Source organism: Chanos chanos, chromosome 7 (genome assembly GCF_902362185.1).
Source record: "Chanos chanos chromosome 7, fChaCha1.1, whole genome shotgun sequence".
NCBI classification, from domain to species: domain Eukaryota; kingdom Metazoa; phylum Chordata; class Actinopteri; order Gonorynchiformes; family Chanidae; genus Chanos; species Chanos chanos.
This window is the reverse complement of record NC_044501.1, coordinates 23,676,797-23,698,607: the sequence shown is the minus strand read 5'-3', so window position 1 is coordinate 23,698,607 and position 21,811 is coordinate 23,676,797. Positions and strand designations below refer to the sequence as shown.

The 21,811-nt window shown below is 42.7% G+C and overlaps 1 protein-coding gene across 1 annotated transcript in view; it reads left to right on the top strand.

Annotated features, from left to right (window-relative positions):
• Positions 1-21,811, top strand: part of arhgap40 (Rho GTPase activating protein 40) — a 51,898-nt gene that overhangs the window by 10,805 nt on the left and 19,282 nt on the right. Inside the window, exons 3-9 of the mRNA XM_030779111.1 lie at positions 8,418-8,479; positions 9,937-10,115; positions 12,697-12,917; positions 13,143-13,203; positions 16,528-16,670; positions 17,293-17,458; positions 17,768-17,859. Of these exons, the coding sequence (XP_030634971.1) occupies positions 8,418-8,479; positions 9,937-10,115; positions 12,697-12,917; positions 13,143-13,203; positions 16,528-16,670; positions 17,293-17,458; positions 17,768-17,859 (924 nt within the window). The remainder of the gene's footprint in view (positions 1-8,417; positions 8,480-9,936; positions 10,116-12,696; positions 12,918-13,142; positions 13,204-16,527; positions 16,671-17,292; positions 17,459-17,767; positions 17,860-21,811) is intronic.

The following is a 21,811-nucleotide window of genomic DNA, read 5'->3' as shown; positions in this document are numbered from 1 at the left end:
CATTGCGACTTTAACCATAATGTCTTACAGTGTGAGAATCCGGCCTAAATTAACCGATGAAACTGCACAATGTGCAGCTCTCCACTCTAAACTCTCATTAATGACTGCTGATAGTAGTACCCAGTAGGTACTACTATATTTAGTATACTATCTTACTATACCAATACTACCTACTTTAGTACTCTAGGACTAAAATAAACTTCTTAAGTAAACTTTATCAAACAAGAGAATACCGACAAAGAATCAAATAAAACAAAGAGAAAAAAAGAGTTACAGAGTTACAGAATATTAGGTTATAGGAAGCACAGCATAGAAGGTTCAGAGTGTTTTAGGACATGCGAAAAGTAAAAAAAAGAAAGAAAAGAAAAAAAACAAAAAAAAAAAACAGGATTTCCTTTTGCCAACTGTAAGAGTAAATAGATACAGTTCACAAGCACCTTCTCTAGAAGACGACAAGATGGCCCAAAAATAAATTAACAGTTGGCTAGGACAAAGGTTTTCTATGGTTTCATTATAGCAGTGACAGACAGAGCAAGCTAGAATGAGTTAGTTCTATAGTGCAGATAAATTAATTTAATCTGTAATTCACTGAGTAACAATTATGAATATTTTTAAGGGAAAACTCTGTTTCCCGTTGTTTCTGCTTTGTCAGAGAGAATAAAATCTTTTCTAGGCATTCAACATTTCATGCTGCTCTGTGTTACCAAATTTCCAAAATTCCTACTCGTAGGGGTAGATACCTGATAAAGCGAAGGCTTACATAAACGCCAGTACACACTGAAATGCATGCGCCGTGACGTCATTGCGAGGTATGTCGTGGTTGGAAGCGCGAATGACAGCTGCTATTGTTTAGAGTGGCTGTGACCGGAGGTTTTGTGTGTTTCGGTACCAAGGATATTGACGAATTCAACTGGAGAGACGATAGGGCTTTTCAGAGGTAAGAACGAAAATCTATTAAGCAAAAAGCAAACCATTTAGCTAGGCTCTGTAATGCATAGCACTCAGTGTCAGTGTGAACGAAGGATACCACTGTGGTTTCAATTGCCTAGTTAACACATTGTAAAAGCAGGACTCTGATATGAATTATGTATTTTGAGCCAAAGCAGTTGGAGAAAAAAGTGCAGAGAACAGCAAAGCGTTAGTGGTTGCTACGGTCTTAGAACCTGTTGCTATGAGTGGCCAAGGGAAAGCGCAACAGTTTCCACAAGACACAAAGCCGTTCTCTCTTTTGTTAGCCGGGAGTCAGTCTTGGAGGGAGTGTTCGTCTTATTATTTGACTTATCTTTAATTTTGTATTTATCTCGCTGTTTTTTTACTTTTGGTTTCACAACAACACTGTGAGGACTGACATTTGTTATCTGGTTTATAAACATTTCTGAGGGTGAAATACTGGCTACAACGGCAGGTTTAATCATTTTTGACCCTCGGCTTTGCCGCAGGTCAAGTTGGCCCTTTGTAGCACTTCTGACGCGGTTGAATCAAATGGATCTGAGTGCTGATTTAGGCTGTCTATTTTTCACGTAGGTTAGTTTACACACACCGAAAGACTATCAAAAAATGCAGTGGATATCCTTTGTATTTGAGAATGAACACCATACTAAACAAAAGGCAAATTGACCTGAAACTCTTAGTAAGTCTATAAAGTATTATACACATTGGAAGACTGCATCAAGATTAATAACATGTACCAGCCTGCTGAGATGACCATATGGTATGAAGGCTGTCCTGATGGCTCATTTAATAATTTAATGCAGTTTGTCTCTACTGTTCATTTGTTTTCTTTTCTCTGTTTTTTTATTTGGCTGACATCATATTATCCTTTGTGACATTCTGACCACTCTGACTCAAGTTACATTGTAACATTGCCTTTCCTAAAACGATAAACCACATCCCTGTTCTACTCTGCAGAAGATGCCATGTTTCCAGATTAAGTTATAGCTCATTCCTCAGTGAATGGCTTGACTGCTATATGGCAATTTCATGGATTTATGAATATTCCTTAATCCCTCATGAGGTCTGGAAGGAGAGCACCTCTCTGGTGTTGGACACCACTGGGAACTGGGAATCTGGACCTGGTCTGCTGAGCAGCAGTAGATAAAGACACAGAGAGGAGTAGCTTTGCAATGGAGTAATCAGGGAAGTTCTTTTATGACTTTAAAAGTTCAAGGGGATTGCATTCAGGAATCCCATGTGAGAGAGAGAGAGAGAGAGAGAGAGAGTGATTTAGGCAGGCACTGTCAGGGGAAGATAGCCGGCTAAGCCTATCTGGAATGATAATGTGTGCCAGCTGCACTGGACACACTGGACCTGCTGCACTGACCTTGCAGATTGTACAGTGTGACAGTACAAATATGAGGAATGTAAACATAATGAAGGAGCATTCAGGAGGTTACCACAGACAAGTCTGCCTGTGGCTTTGTCTCAAATTCAGATGCCTCACAGGCCTATAAAAATGGAAGTGGTCACGGTCACACACACACACACTCGCATGTCCAGTTGCCTTATGCAGTCCTCCTGGACTCTGACTGAAAGTCGACGGCTGGCCTGGCTCTGATGTGTTTACCCACCAAGGAGATTACAGGGAAACAGCTTGATCAGGACAGGCAACAGCTGCTGCCCCCTGAGTTGCCTGCTGGCTACAGTGCATACAATCACTCCATGAAGATGGTCTACAGGGAAACATATTCTGATTTTAGGGTAGAGATATTTTGATGTGGGGGTAGAGATAATTTGGTGTGGAGGTAGAGATATGTTGATGTGGAGGTAGAGATATGTTGATGTGAGGCTGGCCAGCTGCCTCTAATTCAGACTCAGACCAAGCCGAGCGGCCATCCAGCCAGGGGGGTATGACACAATCTCATAATCCATGAGGTGTGACACAGTCCACGAGGTGTGACACAATCTTATAATCCACTATGCTGGATTGACCCTGGTTTCTCTCCCTCCTTCCTAGCCAATCAATGAACACATGTTCTCTGACTGAAAGTCTTGGTAGGCAAGTACAGTAGGATTAAAGATGATTTACATGTGAACAGTTTACATATTCCTTGTGCTATGATAGTTTATCAGTCCCATCAAATGACACAAAGGAGGTTTATGTGGTATTATATATGGTATCAACTTCTCATTCTCAGTGGTTAATTTATTAACAAACAAGATCACAGAAATAAGATTAAAAATACTTTTAATCTTAGTTGTATCTGTTCTGTTTATCATCATGTTTCACAAATCCACGTTACTTAACTTTTGAACTTTGTGCAGCTTAATAGGCTTTTCTTTGCATTGTGTAGGATTAAGCTAAAGCACTATTCCACAACACAACACAGATCCTCCTGTATCTGCCTGTGCGGAGCAGTCAGCCAGCCACTTCACAGCCTGGTTATGTGGTTTGCTGTGTAACTACATAGAGTTCCATAATAATGCTTTTTCTTCAGTCCTGTACACTGTGGAAAGACAGTGTTTGAGAAAACATCTCAAATAATGGTAACTATAATGGTAACTAGGCTGCAGAAACACCTGTAGTTGTCAGGAAAACCCATATTTGCTTTCTGCATGACAAATCTCCTCATGCTACAGCACACGTAATATTTTCATACACTGGATATAATAACTTAGAAGAATATCAGATGAATAAAAAAATAGATAGTGATGCCATGTGGCTGCAACTGACCTGTCACTTTATGTTGAGGTAATACAGTATTTGAATTGATTGGAAACTTGTGCAGAGTTAAGTATTAAAGGTAGCTGATCTGGGATAAAACAGTGCTTGTTTGCAGAATCGTATTTCGTATTTGACAACCAGTGTATCTTTACTTAATAAACAGTGTATCAAAATATTTTCCTACCTCTAACTGTGTTGTCCGTAGACTATAGTGTAGAGAGATGTGTTTTTTGTCAAATATCATTATATGATGTATAATGGCGCTATGCCATAGTGCTTTTCTGGTTTAAAATAAGTCAGACTGTTTTTGCACTCACAAAAAAACAGAAAGAAAAGAAAGAAGCTTGACAGGCAGAGTGTTCTGAGCTAGAGCCTACATTCCAGACACTCAGGGAAGTTTTGCCTGTCTCACTCTGTATATATCCAGACAGGTCTCAAAATTATTGACACCTTTAGTGACAACTTTAGGCCGTCAGAATATGTGACCCCACTGTAACATGGGAGGAAATGTCTGACACACCACCCAAACCATTTCAGGTGACTCCTCTGCCCTCCCCAGGACTGACCAAAAAACTGTCATCACTCAGGTCAACCGCCTGACCTTGGCACGAGGAGTCACATATTCTGACAGCTGTCGTCAGAATATGTGACCCCATGGTAACCTGGGAGGAAATGCCTGACACACCACCCAAACCATTTCAGGTGACTCCTCTGCCCTCCCCAGGACTGACCAAAGGACTGACTGTCAAAATATGTGACCCCTCGTGCCAAGGTCGGGCTGTTGACCTGACTGAAGACAGTTTTTTGGTCAGTCCTGGGGAGGAAAAAGAAGTCACCTGAAATGGTTTGGGTGGTGTGTCAGGCATTTTCTCCCAAGTTACAGTGGGGTCACATATTCTGATGGCCTAAAGTTGTCAGCGTGAGGTCAGCTTAATCAGTTGTTGGTTCCATTAGAAATGCACAAATAGGCTGCTCTGCAGTCAACAGTATTTAATCTGACAAGCAGCTAAGCCTTCATTATGGAAGTCCTAAGATGCCATCAGTTTACATTTAAATTTTGATTCCATTTCTCGTGATAATGTGTTATTCTTCTTTGTTTTCTCGAGTCATTATCACGAAATAACGAAACTTTGTTTTCAAGTGATAATGACATAATTAATTCGATATCTCGGGAAAACGGTGAATTGTTTATTTAGTTTCGTCATTTCGTGATAATGACATCAGTATGTCGACATCTCGAGATGTCAGAGAAAACAAACAAAAATAACACGTTATCACGAGAAAACAGAATTAAATATAAATCCACAGCACTTTAGGGCTCCCGTACTTCATGATGTGACAAACCAGCATTTGTAAACAAAAAACTCCACATTGCATTCACCTTCATTTGTTTACAGTCTATGAGCTTACGCTGTTTGCGTAACGAATTTGTCTGTGCCAGCGATTTTGAAGCTGCCCAGTAGCAGCAGCGCCCACTAGGGTCACAGAATTCAATGGTCACGGAATTCAGTGTAACACCAGCACGCTGACTTCATCTTATCCACTTGCCATTGCCCATTGCCACTGTAGTTCACTGGAAAACCAAAATGTTCCCAAACAGAGGACCTTAAGGATACAAGAGGGTCCTGAAGCTTTGGCCTTACGGTCGCCATACTCACGAGGCTGCATCATTGAACATGTGCTAATTCAGTTGCTAAGTTACGGCTCCGTTATGGAATCAGAGAGGAAACTGAGTTTCTTATTTTAGTCCCACATATAGAAATGTAGAAGAGAGGGCACACTGTATCTTGTCAAGTATCACTTTATTCGCTTACGTTTCGGTTGACTGACCATCAGAGCATAAAAAAAGTAATTTACGTAACGTGCGTGGTTATAGCTAGACTATATTCACTTGCATCACAACGCGCACCGAACCGAACATCCTGTACCAAATATGTGTACCGTTATACCCCTAACACAAAATATACAGCTTGACATATCTTTAAACATAATAATAATTTCATGATTTACATGTGTTATAGTGTTAACTGTGAAATGTAAAAAGAGTTTTGTTAGGCTACATTAGTAACATAATGAGAGCTCAACAGGCTGCACCTACAGCGGTTGACAGCGAGTTGGGATTGGGGGTGTGGAGGGGACGGGGGATACAGAATACAGAGCTGTGACACGAGACTGTGGATGTTTGTATCGCAGTTTCGGTCTCGGTTTCAGAACCGTTACACCCTTAATAGCTACAGTAAGAGGCATAAACTATTACACACACAAACACATTCACATGTAGGATATTACAACTTGTCAGAGTTTTCAAGGTTATGCAGAACTTTGAGCAGAACTCGCAAAATGTTTAAAGGCTCTCTGATTGGATAGCTGATTTATCGACCCTCTGATCTTATTATTTGTTTCACACTGGCCAATTAGAGTTGCTTAGTAAGAAACCTAACACTAGAATGATTCATCACACAATACAGGGAATGGTTGACCCAGTAATGTAGTTATATGTATTGTGTTGGTAACGCTTTAATTTGATGTAAATAATAGGTTTGGCGCCCTCTTATGGCTGCAGTTTTGTTTGTTAAGCTCATGGTCATGTGACTTCAATTTAGTAGCAAACCACTTGTCTGTGAGGTACGGTCGATTTCTTCACTCGGTGGAGTTTTGGCCCACATATGCTTGTAAGTAGTCATCCTGTGTTGAGAGTTTGACATGTTATGTTTAGGGTGTGAATACAACAAGTTGCTGGTTTGTATGGTGGGTTTTGAAGGCTACAAAAGTTGTTTTACTAGGCTAATGATGTTAGCAATTGTGCTACTGTTTATATGGTAGATGGTGGGCTGCACTGTCAGGCGTAAGATATATTTTGTTTCGCTGCGACAATATAACTTGTCTGCGTTGTCTGATACCAAGAAAGAAACTGATTGTGTCATTTTCTGTTTATTTCAGTTTTACAATAAAGAAAAAGTTTGAATCCATCCTCGCATGTTCGCTGTCTGTCTAGCTGGATACCTCCAATTAATCTTACGTCCAGCAAGGACAGAACAGTAAAAAAGCATATTACTCAGTGGACACCATCACTCGAAGACAGTTACTGTATACATTACGTCGAAGCCATCAGACATCAAATCCCACATCAAGCAGATGGAGCGCACTGAAAAGAATGTTACAGCGGAGTCTCTCGCAACAAGGTCCCGTTGTTCTAGCTCATCAAAGCAATCCGGTAGGTCATCAGCAAGCGTTGCAGCACTCAGAGCGCGCGCCAAAGCAGAGGCTGCACAAGCGCAGTTGATCTATGCGGAGCAAGAAGCAGAAGCTATGAAACAACAAGCGCAGATTCAAGCTCAACTCCATGTTCTTAAGGTAAAGAAAATGGCTGCTGCTGCATCAGCTGAAGCTGAGATCTTTGAAGCTGCAGCTCAGCACGAGGAGCCACAATACCACAAATTTGAACATCTTTCAATTGCCTCTGCAGATCATAAGCAAAGAGTCCAAGACTATGCTGACAGTCAATCATATGCGCAAAATAACCAAGTAACAAATCAGTCAGCGACAAATGCCGTACAGCCGTCATCATATTACGCAGGAGAAAATACAAACACAGTCACACAACCAGCTCCGCCTTATGCACCTGTTTGGAAAGAAGAAGACCTATCAGGAGGACCAATCAGCACGTATCAGGAGCTGATTCAGCAACACCTTCCTAGCAATTACCATAACTCAGAACCTGCTCCATGTGCAACAAACCCAAGTCTAGTACGCCATTATGAACCACACAGGTCATCACCACCTGCCCGCCATGACGGATCAACTGTGACTGACGTAGCAAAATATCTAATGAGACAAAAGCTGGTGTCAGCCACTTTACAAAAATTTGATGACAACCCACAAAACTAACGAGGATGGAAATCCTCCTTTTTGAATGTGACCAGAGACTTGTCTTTGTCGCCTAGAGAGGAACTTGACCTTCTCATCAAATGGCTAGGGCCACAGTCGTCAGAGCAAGCGAGGAGAGTCAGCTCTGCACAAGTTCACAATGTCACAACGGGCCTCAGAATGGTTTGGCAGCGTTTAGAGGAAACGTATGGAGCTCCTGAAGCAATAGAATATGCCCTCTTCAAGAAAATTGAAGACTTTCCAAAAATATCTGCCAGAGAGAATGGCAAGCTGAGGGAATTAGGAGATCTCTTACTCGAGTTAGAACTCGCTAAAGCAGAAGGTCACTCACCTGGACTTGCCTTCCTAGACACAGCACGTGGCATCAATCCCATAGTGGAGAAGCAACCATATACACTGCAAGAGAAATGGATTTCATGGGCGTCCAAGTTCAAAATGGATCATGATGTTACATTTCCACCTTTCTTTGCCTTTTCCAAATTCATACAAGAGCAGGCTAGAATTCGAAATGACCCCAGCTTCTCCTTTCTATCGGTGTGTATGGGGAAAGTTGAGAGACCTGTGAAGAATAACAACTGAACACAGATATCAGTGAGAAAGACAGATGTCTCACATGAGTCCGCAGCAAAGGAATCAGAAGAGTGTGGGGACCCGGACAAGCAATGCCCCCTCCATAAGAAGCCGCACCCTCTCAGAAAATGCCGCAGCTTCCGGAGCAAGCCTCTTGAAGAAAGAAAAGCATACCTGAAAGAGAAGAACATCTGTTTTAGGTGTTGCGCATCCACCAAACACCTGGCAAAGAACTGTACAGTTTAAATCAGCTGTAAAGAGTGTGAACGCGACAGACGCAATACGGCATTACATCCAGGCCCGGCCCCTCACGACATCAGACCACCCCCAGAGGAGGAACAGCACGGCGGGGAGCCTCAAGTGAGAGAAACCTCAACCTCGGCAACAGTGATGTGCACAGAAGTCTGTGGAGACCGGCGTAGCCCTAGGTCTTGTGCCAAGATCTGCCTTGCCAAGGTGTATCCATTAGGCCAGATGGAGAAGGCAGTCAAATTATACGCAGTCTTAGATGATCAGAGCAACCGCTCTCTTGCACGCTCAGAATTTTAAAGAGAAAGTTTGAATCCATCCTCGCATGTTAGCTGTCTGTCTAGCTGGATACCTCCAGTTAATCGTACGTCCAGCAAGGACAGAACATGTATATTTAGATATAATATTCTTTTATTCTCTCTTTTTTACTTTTTTTACAAGGTAATATTTGAGTCCTGGCCTCATCTACAGGAAATGCCCAGCAAAGTGATATTGATATTATTCGCAATAATTCACCATATCATCAGGTTTTTGTGAAAGATGGAAGTTCTAGGGTTAATTTTAACCAAATGTTTTCGATATGTGTTAAAGTAATTGCGAGAAAGTGTCTTGGACTGTAAATACACTTAGCCCACAAGTCTCTCATCTGCCCTGTCAGCAAATGCATATCTTATCTATATACATCTCTTTCTCTCTCTCTCTCTCCATCCTTTTGCACTAACACTGGGGGATCAGGTGGCCAGGGTTTACTGCTCATTTAGAACACATTCACATAAGTAACATTAGTATGAGAAACATCTCTCCGGTTTTCTTTAATGGTATTACAGTGACATCTACTGGATTGGATGCTACATTAAACAGTACAAGACAAAGGTGAGAGAAATCCCTGTTATCTACACTCCATGTCCATATTCATGTGCACATTTTTACTTTTATTAGTATCTTTTCTTAGTCTTTCTCTCATGATTTTACTAATTTCACTCTGTGTGTGATACATGTAACTGGCTCCTCTTCTCGCCATCTACTGGGACAAATAGGTATATAAGACACATTATAACCCTTTTTTACTAAAAGAAAGACAGGTAAGGGATGAAGATTAGATCAAAGCTAATCAGTTAAAACAGCTGAATTATGTATTCGGAGATTCTGCCCATTCAGTGTGACTAGAGCTTGGTTATTGAGTGTGATGAGATGTGTTTAAATGGTGTTGAGAATGAAGAGATGTGTTTGAATGGTGTTGAGTGTGATGAGATGTGTTTGAATGGCGTTGAGTATGATGAGATGTGTTTGACTGGCGTTGAGAATGATGAGATGTGTTTGGCTGGTGTTGAGTATGGTGAGATGTGTTTGGCTGGTGTTGAGAATGATGAGATGTGTTTGGCTGGTGTTGAGAATGATGAGATGTGTTTGGCTGGTGTTGAGTGTGATGAGACTTGTTTGCCGAGTGTTGAGTGTGATGAAATGTGTTTGAATGGTGTTGAGAATGATGAGATGTGTTTGGCTAGTGTTAAGTATGATGAGATGTGTTTGGCTGGTGTTGAGAATGATGAGATGTGTTTTCCTGACAGGGACGCCAGCTCCACCGAGATGAATGTGGAGCCCTGGGAGGACCTTCAGCACTTTCCCAGGGAGCAGCTGGATAAACTGTGCCTTGATTCCTTCTGGAGTGAAGTGGAGACCATCCGCCAGGGGAGCACAGAACGGGAAGCACCAGACAGCTGCCGACGAAACTCCAGACAGTCTGAAGGTAAGTTAGAAAGAGAAAGAGAGAGTGAGAGAGAACTAATTACTAGAGATGATAAAAAATGAAATAGGACACATGGTAAACAAGACATCTGACATCAAGGTGACCTGACCTCTAATTTCCTTTAATTATCTTTATCTCTGGATAAAAATCTCTTTTTATCTCTAAGGAAACATTCTCATCATATGGCAGGATAAAGTCTTTTCATTAACCAAACGTTATGTGTTCATTTTCATCCTTCCATGTTTTGAATGCCTCTGTATGTTTCTGTGTATGTATCAGGGGTGGACAGTAACGAAGTACATTTTTCGAGTATCTGTACTTTACTTGAGTATCAGTTTTTCTTGAAACTTATGAATTTTACTCCACTACATTTGAAAAACAAATATTGTACTTTTGACTCCACTACATTTCTATGAAGGTTCTCGTTACTCATTACCTTGAAGCATAGGTTTGAAGTCAGCAGACAAATTTTCTTTTCTAAAATGCGACAGGCTGTACTGTGTTTGTCACAGGAGAAAAACCAATCACAGTGATCTACTCCTACACTTTTAGTCAAGTTCAAAGTGCGTGCTGCTTCCAAGCTGACTGGTTCCTGTGCGTGTTCATGTGCTGCGTTGGCTTAACTTTTTTTGTAAGTGGCTATGATGTATTGCTCACTGCTCACTTATACAATCATGTTCACCGCAGTAGATATGAGATGTGACTTGAAAATTGTGAGTAATATGTTTGTGAATGTGTGACGAATAGTTACAGAGGCAGACCACAACTGCTGCTGTTAACACAGTGCATGAACACATATGGGAACCAGTTAGCTTAGAAACCAGTTGGGACATAACACCAGGTCATGTGTGAATCCACTGCTGATGCATACTAATACCTAGTGAAAATGCTTAAGTTAGTGACTAAAGTCAGAAATATATGTAAAAACTCAATGTTCGACTCAATATATGTGAAAACTCACTAAATGTTCCATGATCAGTTTCTCATTTCTGCTTTTTTAAACACTGAACTTGTATTATTATGATGATGATGATGAAAAAGATCCTTATAAAAACTGCAATTGTTTCTGATTTACAGAATACAGACACACACACACACACTGCCAAAGCTGTATCAGAACACTGCCATGCTGGTGGGTAGGGGGGTGGGGTGGGGTGTTAACTAAAAAAAAATTAAAACAATAATGGCTGTCCTTTTGGCGACTCAGTTGTGTTTCAGTTGGCTTTGTAGCATATTCCACAAGCTTTTTATCCTTTTTATCCTTATGTTCTACAAGCAAGTCAGTGCATTCAGTAGGTTGTTTCAGAGTCATTAGATTCTATAAATGCATTGTGGCAACAATACAACAATGTGTTGACATTAAAAAGAAAATGTAGTTTTGAATACTTAAGTATTTTTAAAAGCAAGTACTCCAGTACTTTTACTCAAGTAAAAATTTGACTGAGCAACTTTCACTTGTATTGGAGTAATATTTGACCAGGAGTATCGGTACTTTGACTCACATAATAGAGTTGTGTACTTTATCCACCTCTGGTGTGTATATGTATATGTATAAGTGTATGTATGTATGTTTCAAGTTCAAGTTTAAGTTTATTTAGAGCCCAATATCACTGTTTACAGTCTCAAAGGGCTTTACATGCCCACAGGATTACAACAAAACAGAGCAGGGTGGCACCCCCTGACTTGTTCCTCATAGCGGGCAAGAAAAAACTCCTCAAAAAACCCAGACGCTAGGGAAAAATAGGAGAAATCTTGAGAAGGACCACAAAGAGAGGAAACCCCTTCTAGGCCAGCCAGGCGTGCAGTAGGTGCCAGCCCAGAGGGCAAATTACAAAACACAGTGATAATAAAAATGAAAACACAACTAGTAGGCTGTTGTGTACACTGCCCGGCCAAAAAAAGTCGCCATTTGGATTTGGAGCCTCTGGAGGCAGTGTTATGACCTGGGGTTGCTTCAACTGGTCAGGTCTAGGCTCAGCAACGTTATGTGGCAATAAAATGAAGTCAGCTAAGTACCTGAATGTACTGAACGGGTTATCCCATGAGTGGATTTTTTTCTTCCCTGATGGCATGGACATATTCCAGGACGACAATGCCAAGATTCACCACGACAATGCCAAAGAGTGGTTCAGTGAGCATGAGGGATCATTTTCACACATGAATTGGCCACCACACAGTCCTGACCTTAACCCCATTGAAAGTCTTTGGTATGTACTGGAGAAGACTTTACAGAGTGGTTAGACTGTCCTGTCGTCAACAAGATCTTGGCCAAAAATTAATGCCGCTCTGGACGGAAATAAATGTTGTGACGTTGCATAAGGTTGTCGAAACAATGCCACGGTGAATGTGCGCCGTGATCAAAGCTAAAGGTGGTCCAACGAAATATTGGAGCGTGCGACTTTTTTTTGTGTATGAATATGCATGTATGTACATATGTATATGTATGCATATATATGTGTATATACGCCTATATATATGCGTGTATATGTATATGTATATGTATATGTATGTACGCTTGTATATATGTGTATGTATATGTATACAGTATATATATGTATATGTATTTACGTATGTGTACCAGAGGGTGAGCAGGAGGAGCAGTGGCTGCAGGACGCAGGACTTTCTCCTCAGATTGGTCAAGGGGAGGAGGGTGTGGAGAAGGTGACGCTGCTGTCCACTCTCACGCGCACTCAGGCCGCTGCAGTACAGCGCCGCATCGATTCATACACCGCCTCTAAATGCGTGAGGAACAAAACCCTCCCAAGGGACATCAGAGACTTCTTCAACTCCCAAATCACACAGGTGACAAGCTCCCTGTTCACACTCAGAACAACACACCATCATAATATTATATTGCTTTTCAGAACAATGAAAGAATGAAACCGAGGGAAAAAAATGAGACAGAGATTCCCTACACGTCTTTATTTAAAAAAAAACAGGGTCGGAGTAGCACCGAGTGTGGCAGTCAAAGTAAGTGCTCTGTGTGTAAAGTGTTGTGAAGCTGCATGTGTAACTGTATGTCAACAGTCTCAGAGGAAGACTCTTGCCCTTGACCACAGAGTTAGAGAAGAAGATAAGAAGGCAGAGGGTTTGTGTCCTAAGACCTGTAGTGATTTCTAGGTGGTCTGACACTGTCTCTAGGAAGAGATGAGATTTTGATGATATGATATGTCTGGACCAGAGATATGCAGAGGTCCTGAGTGCAATGGAGTTCCAGTCTTCTGTGCAGTTCAAAGAGCCAGTTGTGGCAGATGTTTTGATTGGGCAGATGCACTGCTTACTAATGCAGAAGTGACAGGCTCTAAGAGATTTATATTTGGTTCCTAACATCCTCTTTTACAAATGCCTGATTGTGTTTATCTGATAACAGGGAAATGTATTTATGGACAGGTTCTGGGCTTTCTTATAACACGGAGCTTAATCTATTGCAGGTTTAGTGTGAGACAATATTCTTACTATCTCTGTATCAGCTGACAAAGACAGCTGACCTATCCTAGTGTGAGGTGTATTATTTTCCAGAGGACAGAGTTTTCCCTGAGGCCCAAAGCAGAGTATTCAGAGAAGAGTCGTGGTGTCATATTGAAATGATCATATCAGGCACAAAGCACAAAGCTTTGTGCTATTCATGAAAAGCTCTGATAATACTGCTATAAACATGAGCCACCAGTCACCCATGAGAATTGTGTGTGTGTGTGTGTGTGTGTGTGTGTCTGTGTACTTGTACAGCTATCCTTATGAGGACCATTTTGGTTTTACACCTGGCTGGGCTGTTTGAGGGTTAAGACTTGGTTTTAGGGTTCAGGTTAGAATTAGGTTTAGGTTAGGGTTAGGGTAAGGGTTGGGGTTAAGCATTTAGTTGTGATGGTTGAGGTTAGGGTAAGGGGCCAGGGAATGCATTATGTCAGTGAGTGTCCTCACAAAGATCGAAGTACAAGTGTGTGTGTGTGTGTGTGTGTGTGTGTGTGTGTGTGTGTGTGTGTGACTGATTGTCGTCTCCCCTCTCTGTTCAGACACCTCTGATTGAAGTAAGTAAGTTTGCTCCAGAGAAAAGTATGGACACCATTGTCAGGACCGCACTACCAGGCAAGTGGTCTTTGCACACACATTCTGTTTATTATACAGTAACAGTAATGACCTTTCATTATTTTACCAAGGAGGATACACACCTGATCAGATCACATCAGGTCTGCCTAAAGACTGGGCTCACTGTGGGCGCTTACATAAATACATGTATGTTATGAAATACATTTTAGTTCAGGTATTCCTAACACCTGCCCATTCTGTGAATGTCATTGTGATTACAGTTTATTTAGATTTCTCAGTGCTGACAAAAAACTGCTGTAAATATGAAATATAATAGTGCTGAGACCTCCACTTTTTCATACATAATAATCCAAGGGACAGGGGAGATTCCCAGATACATTCATAAAGACAACGACCCTGAACTCTTAACAGGATTCATAGGGTAAGCAGTTACAAAGTCTCATACCTACAGGGAAGGATTCGATTCTGACCTAAAAACTGTAGTCACAGGCAGTAAACTTTTCTCTGACCTCAGAATCAATTAATCAGGTCTGACCCACACACCTACATACCTATGAGTTAGAGGATTCATGTATGAGAATGGAAAAAAAATTCCAACAAAACACCCTCTAAAGAAAATCTTGTTGGAAGAAAAGTTATTTACTTGTGGTCCCCAAATTTACAGATGCATTTGTATTCAATCCATACATTTTGATTTTACCAGTCAACAAAAATGTACAGTGTTATACAATAATTATGAAAACAAATGGCTGAAACATAAGGCATTGTCCTGTCTGTCATTCTGCTTTGGACCCTTTGTCCCATCCGCCATATTTCTCAAGTTCTCCCCAACTGACCAAACAAGGCAAAGGCCCCTAGCATGTCTGACCCTTCCTCTGCTTGGATAGAGCTGCTGGCCACCAACCTCTGGTGTCTATAAAGAGAAATGATTTGGCCTATAAGAGTCATGACGTTTCCCAAATAATAATATGATTCATAAGGTCACAAATTCATGATCATACTACTCAGAAATATTTCTGCTATAAGTAGGTTTTGTGTATAACTACAAAGAGCCATTTCTTTCTACACATCCTCACCCAAGCCTTGGCTTTCAGCATTTACTGCAGTTCAGAATTTCTCAGGACCTGGTATGGTGGCTCACCATAGCCTCAATATATCATCCTAGTTCTCTCCATATATGGTGTTTTCCATGCTGCATCATGGCAGGCTGGACTGAGAAAACCTGTGTTGACAGATGTTGTCAACCTCGGTAATGAGATTGATTAAATCTGAATAGGAATGTTTAATTTGGTGAAGCCAGCTAACTGCTGGAAACTATATCAGTTAAACTTGCTTCCTGATATAATCCTTATGTGTAGGGGGTTTGGGCATAAGTTAGTATAATGATCTACACACTCAAAAAACTGAGCCAGTTTCATGACCTAAAGTTAGCTTGCTAACTGTTGAGTCCTGTTTCTTAACAGTTTAACTCTCTCTGATCTCTTTACAGTGTTTGTTGCCAGTGGGCTTTACTTCACTCTGCATTACAGGACCTTCTGTTTCTGAGATGTTTTCTGGAATTGGATTAGCTATTCAGCTGAAGGTTAAATAGGTTAAAGAGTTGTCAGTATGGGATGATCTCATGTAGATCTTGGCAAAAGTGTTGGTTCTGACTGACCCCAGCAGCACCACATGTCAGAGCAAAAATAATAGTGTTTCAGTAGCTTTCTGTCTGGACCCCAAAAATTCAGAGCAAAATGAATGTAGATAAAGCAGCTAATCTGCTTGGACCTCTAATAGTAGAAACAACAGTGGATTGCCTTTTCAAGCCACAGTTTAAGAAATAATCAAATGTTAGGCTACAGAGAACAGAGTGGCAAGTTAAAGAGAACAGTAGTTTGGCCATTTAGAGCCAAAGTAATAACATGATTTAACAGAGAGGGCAGTGTGAGAGGCCATACAGGGATAGGTGTGATTGGGCAGTGATGTTGGCTCAGTGGGATGTAAGATGTTCTGATTAATCTTTGTAATTGGTTCTGATTTATTCAGGTCTTGCCTGGTTCCTCTTTGCGAGCATAGGTGTAGTTCAAGTCCATAAGGCTGCTCTGTCACACCATGTGTCCTCTGTATATGGGTGAAGTGCTTGCCCACGGCTTTGGCCTGCTTAACTCTGCCGTGTAAACCAGCTCTGACACTCAGCTGTTAACTGTCAGCTATTCCATCTGCTACACGTGCCCACACACAAACGGCCGATAATCCAAAGCCGCATCCTTCTCTGCAGGTGAAATTCACTAACTCTGTGTGTGTGTGTGTCTGCGTGTGTGTGTGTTTATGTGTATGTGTATGTGTATGTGTGCGCACACGCATGTGTTTGTATGTGTGTTGGCAGCTGTCAGTGTGCTGGAGCCCCAGGGAGGCCCCCAGAGGGAGGAAATTTTCATCACGGACATTGCATACTGTGAGCAGGTGGCCATCTGGATTAAGCTGCCAGGGAAACGTAGCCAGCAGAGGAAAGAGGACAGCACACTACCCGTGAGCAGGCCCTTTGTCCTCACCCCTCTGTCTCAGACAGTTTTAAATGCATACAAACAGTGATCAAAACCCGACATTTCAATCACATAGAAACCAAAACTTAGAGAATTTCCTCTGCATTTAGAGGATGTTGCGAACTGAGATGTTCAAAGAGTAGTGGGAAAGGAGTTGACCAGTAAAGTGTCCATCATTATTATCAACTGAATCCAATAATCATTCTGCGTCTTTTGTTTTTTTGTTTTTTTAAGAGACAATTAAGAAAAAAACAACTTTAAGAACAGTTCACATATCCATGATCACAAAGTTCACATATCCATGTCAGTAATTATGCGGTATAATAATTCACCTGAATTTTTGCTATGCTCAACCATTGTATTCATCACTGTGTTGGGTTAAATAGTCCTTTTACAATAACAGAATATTATAATATTACTAGTGATACATATTTGTGTCTGTGATTAGAGTTGTCTTCATTTTTGCTCTAACCTTTACACATAGCCTTACTCTGACAATCACCCTCCATTCTGCCATCATCATGAAGGAATGAAGGGATGTGTCATGTCTTCCTCTCTCCTCATCATGAAGGAATGAAGGGATGTGTCATGTTTGTCTCTCTCCTCAGAGGGTTGTCTGTCCCCAGGGCAGGCTGGGGGTCACACGCATCCAAGACCTGTCTCAGCAGGACATGAAAAAGGTTCGGCAGCTGGCTCTCATCGAGATGACTGCTCTGAGTGACCTGCTGGAGCTGGACATGAAAAGACACAAAACCTGCAAAAGAAAAACCCCTGGTCAGTCAGAGTCACTGCTCGTTTCTTCTGCCGCACACACACACAGTGCAGAATGTAAAGCAGCCACACACCATACATACACACACACACACACACCACACACACAGTGCATAATGCAAAGCAGCCACACACATACACATAACACCACGCACAGACACACCACACACACACTGCAGAACACAAAGCAGCCACACACACAGTGTATGTGTGACCACACATTTTATTTCTCACTATCTCTCCATCCCTCCCTCCCTCCCTCTCTCCCTCTCTCCCTCTCTCTCTCTCTCTCTCTCTCTGTCTCTCTTACAGATAGCCCTCTCTTTGGTATCTCCTTGACCTCACTGCTAGAGAGCGATCAGAAGATAAAAGAAAGCACAAGTATTCCTCTCATTCTACAAGCAGTAAGAACTTCAGTAACATGTTTTGTAGGCTTTGTTTAACTCCATACTTTCTACTGTGCTCTACAAAGGATGCCCCAAACTTTAACCATTCCAGTTATATCTAGGTCAGAGAGGGGTTTTTTCCCCACTTTGGACTCATCCTCATTCAGAGGGCCGGGATCAGTTAGGACGCTACATTATTAAGCTTTCAGTTATTTTATACTTGATTGTACATTTTCAACTACAGAATGAGCTATAACTACAGACTTTAACACAAAACATTTTTCAGATAATCAAACCATCATTCAAAAAAATTAACAGAGCCACCCAAGTGATATTTTATTATGTTCAGAGGATTAAAGCAAGAAAAAACAAGAACAAAAATGTTTCAAGAATGCCTGAACTCTGGGCTAATTTAGCACTTACAATGAATGAATTTTTGGACCTCTAGATTATGAGAGAGGATTGAGGTTTCTTCACATCTCTGTCAGAACAGGGGTTCCACCCCTGAGCTGTCTCCCCAGTACACTGGTACATGTTTGTCTGTCTCCCCAGAGGTGTATTTTATCAATGCAGCCCTAGTGGAACGTTTTCAAGAGGTTTGATGTGCCTCAGGTAAGCACTACTGAATTATACACAGCCACCCCTGTCCTGTTTATGATATCATGATGTGCAAAGATTCTCTTTCCCAAAGGCAGCTCTAGCCCTACGTTGTTGACTGACATTTTGGGTTTGTCAGTGGGCACCTGAAACTTGCAGCTAAAGTATTTTGGCATTGACTGTAATTGTTTTACAATTACAGTTTACAATTTGGCATTTAGCAGACGCTTTTAACCAAAGCGACTTACAATAAGTGCATCAATCAGATCACATTGCCCCATAAGCAAAGATCAAAATAAGGCTGTAGATTAATTACCCTCAGTATCACGCTCCTGGAATTCTGTGACAATAAACGATAAAAAACAAGACTTGTGACATAGGGACAAGGTTAGTATGATTTTTTTTCTTTGTTTGTGACATAGAAAGGGATAGGCAGTGGGGGACAGGTCGGTTCTGAAAAGGTGGGTTTTCAGTTTCCTGCGGAAGATGGCAAGAGATTCCAGAGTCCTGACTGAATGAGGAAGGTCATTCCACCATGGCAGAGCAATGGCAAAGAAGAGGCGAGGTCGAGAAGAACGGCTGCTGGGTTCCCGAAGTGAGGGAACCACCAGCTGACCAGCGGTGGTATACCGGAGAGCTCTGGCTGGGATGTAAGGAGTTATCAGAGACTGAAGGTAGGATGGGGCAGAGCTTCTTGTGGCGTGGTAAGCCAGCACCAGTGTATTGAACTGGATGCGGGCTGCTACCCGAAGCCAGTGGACTGCAGTAAGAAGTGGAGTGACATGAAAGGTAAGAGTGTTTTGGGAGGTTAAATACCAGGCGTGCAGCAGCATCCTGAACAAGCTGAAGCGGCCTGAGTAAGGCGTAGCAGTAGTCGAGGCGGGAGATGAAAGGTGCTTGGACTAAGAGCTGGGTTGCTTGTTGCGTGAGTAAGGGGCGGATCCTCCTGGTGTTGTAGAGGGAGAATCTGCAGGATCGAGTACAGCTTGTCGTCAAGGGAAACGCCAAGGTTTTTGGCTGCTCTGGAGGGGGACACCACTGAATCCTCAATGGTGATCGAAGCGTCGATCATTTGGGAGCCCTTAGAAGGAAAAAAGAGAAGTTCCGTTTTCTCCAGGTTGAGCATGAGATGATTAGCGGACGTCCAGGAGGTGATGTCGGCTAAGCAGGCTGCAATGCATGGCTGGACCTGAGAGTCGGAGGGGGAGAAGGAGAAGAACAACTGTGTGTCATCGCCATAGCATTGGTAAGAAAGACCGTGGGGAGAGATAGCTTGTCCGAGTGATCTAGTGTAAAGAGAGAAAAGGAGTGGACCAAGTAAGGAACCTTGTGGGACCACAGTCTGGAAAGGGTGGGGGGAGGAGACCGATTCCCTCCAAGAAACCTGGTAGGAGCGGTCAGAGAGGTCGGACTTGAACCATGTGAGTGCAGATCCCGCAAAGCCCATCCCAGCAAGGGATGAAAGGAGAATCTGGTTGTTAACAGTGTCAGATGCTGCGGAGAGGTCTAGAAGTATGAGGACAGAGCTGAGTGACTTCGCTCTGGCTAAGTGAAGCTCTTCTGTGACAGCAAGGAGGGTCATTTCTGTGGAGTGACCAGCTTTCAATCTGATTCTGATCCAGGGTATTGTTCTGGAGAAGATAAGGAGAGAGTTGGTTAAAGATTGCACATTCCAGGGATTTAGAGAGAAACGGTAGAAGAGATACTGGACGGTAGCTTCTGACATCAGCTGGGTTTAGAGCGGGCTTCTTAAGCAGTGGCTTGACCCTAGCCCTCTTCAGGGCAGAGGGAACTGTACCAGTAGACAGGGAACTGTTGATCGAGGATGAAATGCAGGACAGAATATCCTGAAATGGCCTGAAAGAGAGAGGATGGGATGGGATCAAGTAGAAGAACTTCACAGTCAGAGGGGAGAAGGAGGAAAAGGTAGTGGGAGAGACTGAGGGAGCAGGATCCAGGGTGGGAGGGGTTGGGGGAAAGAAGTCGCAGATGTCTTTGACCTTCTTCTCAAAGAAGGAGACAAAGTCATCAGCAGATAGGGATGAGGGAGGAGGAGGAGGATGAGGAGGGGAGAGGAGGGAGGAGAAAGTAGAGAAGAGTTTGCAAGTGTTAGAAGAGGCAGAGTGGATCCTGGAGTAGAAGAAGGAAGACTTGGCAGAGGATAGGGTAGAGGAGAAAGAAGAAAGAGAGTGGTAGTGGGATAGGTCCTCCGGAGATTTCGATTTTCGCCATCTCCTTTCAGCCGTGCGAAGTTGGCTCTATCAGCACGAATACTGTCGATCAGCCAGGGACTGGAGCAGAGGGAGGAGCCAGTTTGGTAACGGGGGGCAGAGGGTGTCCAGGGAGGAACCCAGCACAGAAAGGCCATTAGAGGATTTCTCCTCCACAGGAAGAAGTGAGAGGGCTTCTGCAGAGCGTTGCAGAGGACTCCACTAGGGTGAAGTCAAAGGACTGGAGGAGGGAGAGGAGGCCAGCAGACTGAGTAGAATTCAGTGGAAGATTGAAGTCTCCTAGCAGCAGGATGGAAGTGCTGTCCTCAGGGAAGGAGCTATGGAGGGTGTCCAGTTCATCCACGAATGACTGCAGAGGACCTGGTGGATGATAGAGAACAGTCATGTGCAGTTTACAAGAGGAAGAAACAGAAACAGCGTGAAATTCAAAAGATGTGGGGGAGATAAAAGGGAGAGAGGTTACTCGGAAGCCTCATGAGGGGGAGATCAGGAAGCCAGTTCCTCCACCCTTCCTGGAGGGTCTGGGGGTGTGGGAGAAGGCAAAGGCAGAGGAGAGGGCTGCAGGAGTGGCTGTGTTCTCTGACGTGATCCACATCTCAGTGAGGGCCAGAAAGTGCAGGGACAGCATGGAGGCTTGAGCAGAGATGAAGTCGGCCTTCTGTACCGCCGATTAGCAGTTCCAGAGGCCACCTGCAATGACAACAGTAGTGTCAGTAGAGCACGGCGGATGGTTGAGGTCAGACAGGTTACGACAGCAAGGATGCATTAGTGTAAGTGCGAGAGAGAGACAAAGATATTCGGAACAATAGGCGTAGTAGCACAGTTTCAGTACAATAACATTAGAGCAATAAGCGTAGTCGCACAATTACATAGATAAACAGAGGGAGAGAGACAAAGATATTTAGAACAATATTATACTAGCGGAATTTCAGTTCCTCAAGACTTGAACGATAAGCGTAGTAGCACAATTACGCAGATAAGCAAATGGAAATGATTGTAACACAACAACTAGAGCACAGAGACTAGGATAAGGGAACACAATCACCGTGAGTGTAGCAGGCAGGCAGCAGTTGTCTCGGCTACTTCGTTGTTCTTCCTCGGTGGACTCTCGCAGTTAGACTCCCTTGTCTTAGTCTGGCCGA